General features: G+C 45.3%; 1 protein-coding gene across 3 annotated transcripts; it reads left to right on the top strand.

Moving 5' to 3' along the window:
• The first annotated feature begins 717 nt into the window (after positions 1 to 717).
• LOC308089584 (uncharacterized protein) lies at positions 718 to 7,925 on the top strand. Of its 3 annotated transcripts, none has more exons than XM_080434392.1 (7): positions 718 to 896; positions 997 to 1,105; positions 2,124 to 2,347; positions 2,509 to 2,642; positions 4,824 to 5,052; positions 5,580 to 5,783; positions 6,296 to 7,925. In XM_080434392.1, the coding sequence occupies exons 2-7, from the start codon at positions 1,012 to 1,014 to the stop codon at positions 7,439 to 7,441; spliced, it is 2,031 nt and encodes a 676-aa protein (XP_080290518.1). In that variant the 5' UTR covers positions 718 to 896; positions 997 to 1,011; the 3' UTR covers positions 7,442 to 7,925. The 3 variants fall into 3 exon arrangements, with proteins under 3 accessions (XP_080290518.1, XP_080290519.1, XP_080290520.1); XM_080434393.1 differs by having other exon boundaries at positions 975 to 1,105; XM_080434394.1 differs by having other exon boundaries at positions 718 to 905.
• The last annotated feature ends 1,096 nt before the right edge of the window (positions 7,926 to 9,021 follow it).

Below are 9,021 nucleotides of genomic sequence, written 5' to 3'. Positions count from 1 at the left end.
AGCACTATATAAGTTCGATGTATGTATTATTATTGTTGGTATTGTTGTTATTATTGTTGTTGTTATTATTATTATTATTATTATTATTATTATTATTTATCTGGCATTGTACTTTTCTACAGAATATATTCTGTATAATAAATGTGTGGTGATCAAAGTAATTTATAAATATGATCCCATTGTTCTGTCATTTTCTGTTTCCACTCGGCTAGACGTGACAGTCAGCTAGCGAATGACAGCGCAGACGTCACTCTGGGCCATGGGATGTAAACAGTTGCGTTGAGCTGTGATTGGAGGGTTTCATGAGGATCGTGTTCCGCCTGTTTCAATCATCGTTGCCATGTCCGCGTATTATAAGCGTTTTTGGGCTTGTTTTTCTGTGAAGTTGCTTGTAAATATTGGTAGTTAGTTGCGGGTTGCGGTTTCTAAAGTGTAGTTGCTTATTTGGGTTTGTTTCATGTTGTTTAAACCAGTCGTTCTCAAACATTTGCATGTCAAGGACCCCCAAATTCATATGTATTTGTGCCAGGGACCCCTCCATACAAGATTTGTGTTGTTAAAATGTTCCAAACATATTCCACTTTTCTTTCAAGATTTCTTTTTTAAATAGAAGATCTACAAGCTCACAACGCGTCGCAGATCGGCTATTTTCAATTAGCCCAGTGGCATCTTTTGGGCTTGTTTTCATAGACCTGGTTGCTTGTTTCTCTCTCAAAAGCTGGCAACACTGGTTTCAATCATTTCCGTGTCAAAGCCCATGTTCGTGCTAGCCGCACACAGTTGATATTGTTACTTGCGTAGTAATAGTAGTTATTATAAGACGACGACCAAATAATAACGTTACGTGGAAGAACGCTGAAGCCTTATTCGTGTTTGCTCGTGAACTTATAACTTTGGTGAGGCGCGTGAGTGATTTAAAACTTTACACCAGGGTAACGTCAACTCACCACTGCAGTGAGTGTGTTGATATTAAGTTTACTTCTCGTTTCGTTTCAGTTCAACCAGGCTGGTATGGACGTCGTTGGACAGCTGCGCGCAGCGATGCCTTCTTCAGGAGATCATGGAAACGATGCCCATTCAAACCTGGTGAATCGACTAGAACGAGGTAATCAAAAGTGAATAAGGAATTTAGTTTGTCATGGCCGCCATGTTGGCTCCAGAACACTGCTTCCCGTGCTGCATTTGGACCAGATGTGACGGGTTGGTTTAATGGTCTGCATGCACGTCACCGTTCTGCGTTTTGTTTCATGGGGAGGCCCTTTGGTTCACTTTGACGCAACGTTGCATACTGCAGAAGAGATGTGGAACTTATTAGTGTTAATGTATAGCATTGGTCCAGGCTAGCAGCTACTTCAGAATCAGCTTTATTGTCACATCACAGGTTTACAGAAGTAAAAAAAAGGAGGGTGATATTCGTTTTCTTGCAAGTTCTATCGTGTTGTGATCAATCAAAGAAATAGTACCTGAGATAAGATATAAAGGTAGATGTATATGTGCATGATATACTATGGACTTCAGTTGAGGTGCTAGAATACACCAACAAAGACAAGTCGGTGCATTGTACATGACTAGATGCTATCTGCATCTAAGTTGCAACACCCTCCATTGAGAGCCCATCCATGAAACAGACAGACCCTCAGGCGTTGGCTGTAAACATTAACCATTGTAGCATCACTATACTAAGTTTTGCCATATTCACTACATATTGTCACATCCTTATGTTTTCCATAGGTTTTATAGTTGCTCCACCAACGTTTTGAACAATATCTTTCTATGGTGCTTAATTAAATCAACTGTGTGCAACTGTATTTGTCCAATAATTTGCACTTTATATGCAGAAGTCTTCATAGGGTTACAATGAGTCCATATGACTTGTTAGTGACATCTAGGTAAAGAAAATTGACATTTAAGTGTCATCTGAAAACATTATATAAAAATAATGTTGCTACAAGTCTACTCTATAGTATATACTGTATATCACCACAGTTGTGGACATTGTTCCTCTGCTGCTAGTGTGAAGTTTAGACATTCATCTCCCTTAGCAGATGATGTGGGAATGGCTTTCAATTATTTGTGACAATTTAGCCTAGTTTGATTTTGCTCTCCTTGTTTTCCCCACCTAGAGCTTTGTTCTGAGGGTGGCCATGTCAACAGCCTAATGTCAGAGATAGGCATAAACACAGACGAGGACTGGGAGGCCCAGATTAAAGCCATGGAGGAGTACGGGGTCGGCCTGGAGAAACAGCACAGTGCACTGCTCACACAACAGGAGCAGGAGGAGGCAGAGCACCAGAAAACAAAACATCAACTTGAGCAGAAGAAGGTGGAGGGAAAACGGCAGCAACATGTATGGATGCACTGCATTTTACACACACACACACACACACACACACACACACACACACACACACACACACACACACTCATGTGCATGTCCATACATGCTGTGGCAAGTTAACATTCAGAGAAAACACTAACAACTAACAACACTTGCAACTCTGTTCCAAGGTCCTGATGGATAAACTAGACTCTGTACGTGTTAAGCTCCAGCTTAATAACTCCAAGGCCAGCCGGAAGAACTTCTTAGCCAAGAAAGAGGAGTTAAACACAGAGAAGACCAGAGCAGAGGAGGAGAGGAACAGGTAAACACTCCTTCAATGCTAGGTCAAAGTTGTTGTTTTCTCTTTTTCTTTAGATACATTTCCATGATTTGGGTACTTGTTCGTTCATCTAAGAAGTGGACATTACTTCTCTAGTGCACCCAGTGTTGTTAAGATATGTGAGCATTTTCTCATTATAAGCTGCAAGCTTCTCTGGCGAACGGGCAAAAATAACGGGCGGACTGACCATTCAGAGCTCCGCAGCTGAATCTGTCGGCAACTCCCATTACAACGTGTAAAGTTGTTATTAGGAATGAAAACAAAGGAGCACCACCGGAAGAAGAGGGCTGAAGGAGTGTAAATGGGATGACATCCGGTCTCTACACATGAATTGGGCGGTGCCCCCATTTCCCCCCGGTGCCCCCATTCAATGGATTTTTTTTATAAAAATGTGTTTGCCGATGGGTTCCCAGATTGCCTCCCTTGACTGTATATCTGTCTCGACACGTCATAGTACTAACGTCATGCATCACTGACGTCAAAGACTGCCCTCCATGTACCCTGATAACAGGTTCTGCAAAAGTTCACTTATCGAATTGCGTCGCTCAAAATAAAAACTGCCAGACTCATGCCCATTGTGAATGTACCTCAACCAGGAAATGCATAGATAGTCGAGAATGTGGAACTCCTTGATTTCCACATTCTCACATTCCACATTCCTATGTAATCCACGCATGTAAAAAGCTATTTTTTGCAGCTAATGTCTAAGTTACTGTACATCAGCATTGTTTTTGTGAAGTCGTTACTTGATGAATAGATTAGATTAACTTTATTGATCGAAGTGTAAAAAATATTGCTATTTGGCAAAGGAGACAGATGGGTAGGGAGAAAAGTGCTTTGGTGACTACAAGTGGACAGTGGAAAGTCAAATCCAGTAATGAGCTGTTGGATGTGTCCACAGAAATACCGCTTTTTAACACTTAAATGACAGTTTTTGGAAGAAAAGAAATGGGCATGTATCAGTAATACCCACTGAACATTGTTTAGGAGGAAATGGGTCTGTTGTACTCCAACTTAAATAAATCATTGCCAGAAATGTATGACATTAGTAACAGCAGCGTATGGTGAATTTTAACATTGACCGGGACAGAATCGCGCAACAATGGCTGATAAGTCTATTGAGAACCGGTTTGACGGCGAAACTGGTTTTCTGATGGCCACTCATTAACAATTCGGCCGAATGCAAATGAGCCCCATTTGAAAACAAAGACGACTTATAGGGTGAGGGCTGCTAATGTTATGTTGATATTTAGTTTTTTTTCTCCTGGCGGATCTTGCCCCACAGACCGGGCCATGGCCTCGTTGGCCCCAATGACCGTACGCCTCTGATTAGTAAAAGTATTCAGATTAGTACTTAATTTTTTCAAGTTAAGTTAGAACTTTAACCACTTAAACCCTAGTATACTTAGTTGACCGTGGTCCCCCAGGGGTCTATACTTGGTCTCCTCCTTTTTCCCTCTACACCAAATCTCTTCGAGAAAATACCTGATCTGTAAGTTACAAAGCGTTGTGAGCTTGTAAATCATCTATTTTTGCCGAATGTTCGCCTAAATGCCAAGTATAGGTACACTGGTTCATCTGGTTAAATTACTTAAAGGGCAAGACCACTTTGGTCAAATCAGCAAGAAGTTAAAAATGTTATTAAAAAAACAAACAGTACTGCGTTTGGTGATGTTCTATATTGTCTGAATCAGCTTTGTTTGTGTTCGTTTATGTGCTAAAAGAGTGACTTTGAGATCTGTTTTACCGTACAATGTAAGTCAATGAGGAGCATATTTTTAATCAATAGAGCAATTATTTTTGATTTCTTGTCCACCTTTTTGGAGTTACATCATGGCAAGGTAACTACACAACCCAAACCTCTACCGAAGTGGTCTTGCCCTTTAACATTTTAGTCAGTGAAGCAGGATGACACTGCAAGCTCTTATCTTCCAGGCAATGTTTTCTGTAAGTTCTGTTGCGTAGCCAGCTTGTTTGTTAGTTAATCTATTCAGATCTGCAATTATTATTGGTATCGGTGTGCCATAAAATGAAGTACTCGTAAAATCAGTGCACCTCTGCCTGACAGGCTTAACCCGTTGCCTCCTCTCCTCCCCCTCTCCCCTCTTGTCTCCTCTCCCTTCCTCTGCTCACCCCTCCTCCGTTCTCTTCTCCTGCTGCCAGGCTGTCTAAGGAGCTAGAAGAGAGTGAGAAAAGGCTGGTGCTCCTCGAGGACGAGCAGGCTGAGGAGAAGCAGTCATGGGAGCAGGAGTTGGAGGAGCTGAGGAAGGAGATGGAGAGGGTGCAGAAGGACGCAAAGGATGCCGAGGTCCTTGCCCTGCAGGACGAGATCACTGCCGTGGAAAAACACAGAGAGGTGACCATGGCTCGCATCGATGCCTGGCTCAAAGAGGTGCGATTCAACGCCGAACAGGCTAATAAGTTAACACAGGGGTCTTCAACGTTTTCAGGCCAAGGACCCCCTAGCTGAGAGAGATGAAGCAGGGACCCCCTCTATATTGTATAAAATTGTGTTTCAGATAAACTTTTGCTGCTCTTTTTTCCCTCTACACATCTATAACTCTTTGTCAAAAATAGCAGATCTACAAGCTCACAACGCCTTGCAGCGCGAGGCGTTGTGAGCTTGTAGATCTGCTATTTTTGGCTGGAGCTTATAGATCTGCTATTTTTGGCTGGTTCAAGTGGTTAATGTAAAAAAAGAAATAATTTCACACAAAGATTTGGCGGACCCCCTGTAGTAACTCTGAGGACCCCCCAGGGGTCCCGGACCCCCTGTTGAAGACCCCTGAGTTAACATTATCTTAAATGTATTCAAACCCATCACTGTTCATGTTTCCATCCAATTGGCAATCAAAGTCAAATTTAAAACCTAAAGATGTGGCTGATACTGTGTTATTGTTGCATCTTCCTGTGTTGCAGGTGGGTCAGTATCTGAACGTTCTGAGGATGGACCCCTCGCCACAGCAGCGCCATTTGAGACAGGAATGGGAGAAACACGAGAGCCTGGTCAGGAGCAGTCGGGGCCAGCTCCAAGTCACCTTCCAGGAAGTCCTGCAGCAGCTCCGAAAGGGCAACGAGGTTGAATCCAGGATTAACGTACCCACTCTGCCGCAGACTCCCATGGTAACTTGCATGATTGTCTGCCTGTCTCTGTAGATTAACAGAGTGATATAATACAACAAATAAGTTCAACATTTTTGACTGCAATCTCCTACAACAGGGATTATCAATCAAGGGTTCGCAAACCCCCAGGGGTACTTGCCACTGCCAGTACTGTAGGGGGTTTGCAAAATTGTGAGGAAAGTTGTGGTTGTAGACAATGAATGTTAATTGTGATACAAGTGTGAGACTGAGTCTAAAGTGAGACTGAGAGTTGTAATGTGTAGCCTACCTTATTAAACTGCAATTACAACATGTATTCCTATTGAGCAATCATCATAGGGAGTCCTTCAGTTGAACCTTTGAGACGGAAGGGGTTCAGTGCTCAGAAAAGTTTGAGAACTCCTGTCCAACACCATAGAAATAAGATATATTATTAATCAGAATTCTTCCAGCGCTGAATGAAAGCATTTTTTTATTTTATGGTGTATGTCGGTAGACTTGGATCTAATGGCTCCTCTCCTCTACTCTCATAGGTGGATCTGATAATCAGTCAGATGCGGCCGCAGCCAATGCCCCGCCCCCCATTCCTGCCCTATCAAATGGGGCCTCCGCCTCCTAATATGGCTAATATGGCTAATATGGCTAACATGGGGTTCATGCCCCGGCAACGTCCCCCCTTCCCACACCAACCTTATCCATTCCAACCTTATCCCTTTCCACACCCCACCCAGCGCTACCCACACCCGAACCAGCAGCCCCACCCACACATGAACCAGCCCCACCCACACATGAACCAGCAGCCCCACCCACACCAGAACCAGCCCCAGCTACATCCAAACCAGCCACACCCAAACCAGCCCCAGCCACACCCGAACCAGCCCCAGCCACACCAGAACCAGCTCCACACACACCCGAACCAGCCCCACCCGCAACCAAACCAACCACAACCAAACCAGCCCCACCCACAACCAAACCAGGCCCACTCATACCAACAGCAACAACATCTACAATTCAGACCCCCGATGAGAGTGACCCCACCACCCAAACTCTCTTCCTCTCCTGTCCAGACCCGCCACCCTGCTACTCCATCCCCCACACTTCCATCTACCCAGTCCCCCACCCAAACCCTCCACCCCGCGCCCACCGCCACATCCTCCTCCTCCACCGTCCCACCCGCCTCGGCTGGAAAACTGGACAAGCTCCTGGAGAAGCTGGGGGTGAAGTTCCCACAGTACACCCGGGCCCAGCTCATGTCTGCGCTCCAGCAGATCAAGAGCTCTCGTGGCACCATGGCCGGTCTCTCCATGGACGAGGTCGTTGAGCAGGTGGGGCTCAAACTGGCCGACAAACCGGCACCGGGCCCCATCAGCAGGCCTACCGCCGGTGCCACCGCGGCAGTCAGGGGCTTCTCTGGACCCCAGCACCCCCCAGGGCCCATTCAGAGGCCCCCGCACCCACCTCAGACCCTCCACAACAAGCCTGCGTACGCCCCCTCTCCGCCCCCCTCCCCTCAGCAAGCCGCCACCACTAGCAGAAAGCTGTGTCTGGTGTGCCAGAACCACGTGGAGGCGGAGGGCCAGCATCCACTGAGTTGCTCTCACACTGTCCACAGGGACTGCATCAGCGTTTGGCTCCAGACCAGTAAAAGCCAGGCCTGCCCCTTCTGTCCTTGCAAGTGATTCAGGGATGAGGATGATGTTCTATATCAACAACATGATGCTGGTCTTTAACGAGACGCCACAGTTCGCCAGAGGGCTGCGGTTAGTCGTGCAGGGTTGGAAATCGGGAACTAGTTCATACTATTGATCAGCATTGAATATTTGCTTATCAGTATTGTTGAATCATGTAGTTTAGAATGCCAGATGTGAAGACATTGATGTAACACAAAAACACAGTTATACAATATTAATAGCCTTTAATCAACATTGAAATGGACTCGGGTTGAATTACTTTAACATTATTTTTTAATTTAAATGTTTCATGTTCTAAAGTTATATAATGTTGTATAGTGTTGGGATAGTCTATCCCAACGCTATACAACTTACTTCGCTGTCCATCCGATAGACAGTGAACTGAAGCCAGACCTTTTGGGGTTTTTGTGTAAACGAGTTTAAAACTGTGACAATGACATACAATAAAGTTCTTTTAAAGTAAAGATTGGTAATATCTAGTTTTGTCTGCAGCAGTGCACAAGTAATCACATGTCATGAGCTTTTTATGGGGAGACGGAGGATGAAAAAGCACAGATGGAGAATTTGAGAGTTAGAGAGAGGTCAGTGAAGACACAAATGTTGTCATCGGTGTCAGCCACAACAAATGGATCTATGATGGCCTATGTGTGCTGTGTGGACTGTGAAGACATACATTGGAGGCAGATGAAGCGCAGCACTTCAGTAAATGGCTGACCAGAGAAAACTGCCTCAACATCTGTCTCCCCTCTAACTCACTGTCACCGCTAACAGGTATTCACCACCAGGGGGCCATGTGTGCGTGACAGCGAAAGAGTGCGTACATTCATAGAGGTGGAGGTGAGGTGTGTCTCTGCCTTGTGTGTTCCCATAGCTGGAGTGTGTGTGCAACCAAACATTTTACATCCTCAAACCTAAGTGTCCCTTTGAACTCCTGTCAGGTTGATGGGACCCCCTGAGACACGCTCCCACCCCCCCCCCTCCCCCCAGTCACTGAGGCATGTGCCAGTGCTGCACTTGTCTGCTGAGCAGTAATGAGCTGCTATTTACACCAAATAAAAGGGCCCAAGCCAGCAGGGCCCTGGAAGACACTCTGCTAGAAGTGATGTGGTCCCTCGAGGGCCACAACAGGGACACAGAGACATATACTTGCAGAACATGGATACACACATGAACGAGAAGTTGAGCACGCACGGACACACACATATTGTACAGACATCGAGTGACGAGCACAAATGAAGCACACACAAACTTAGAAACAGACGTATATACATACATAGACCTTTTCGAACACGGCACACGTATAAACACTCAAGGCTCTCATCCTAAAACATGTCTACACATACACACACAGTGCCCTCTCCAACACGAGAAGACGCACAAGCACCCTAAGAAACACAAGAGACAGGGCCCCTAAAGATTTCCTTCGATAAACACATACGCACACTGCCTATACACATGCAGGCAGTGAGGGACTGACTGCATGTCCCTGGGGATGTCCCAGCCTGCCTTAATGGGAGCCACTCAGTGGTCGATGGAATAGGTTAAAGGAGCCATTGCATTCCAATAAA

This window comes from Gymnoscopelus braueri (genome assembly GCF_963280865.1).
Source record: "Gymnoscopelus braueri genome assembly, chromosome: 7".
Lineage (NCBI taxonomy): Eukaryota > Metazoa > Chordata > Actinopteri > Myctophiformes > Myctophidae > Gymnoscopelus > Gymnoscopelus braueri.
The sequence above is the reverse complement of the archived record's forward strand: the minus strand, read 5'-3'. Positions and strand labels throughout refer to the sequence as shown.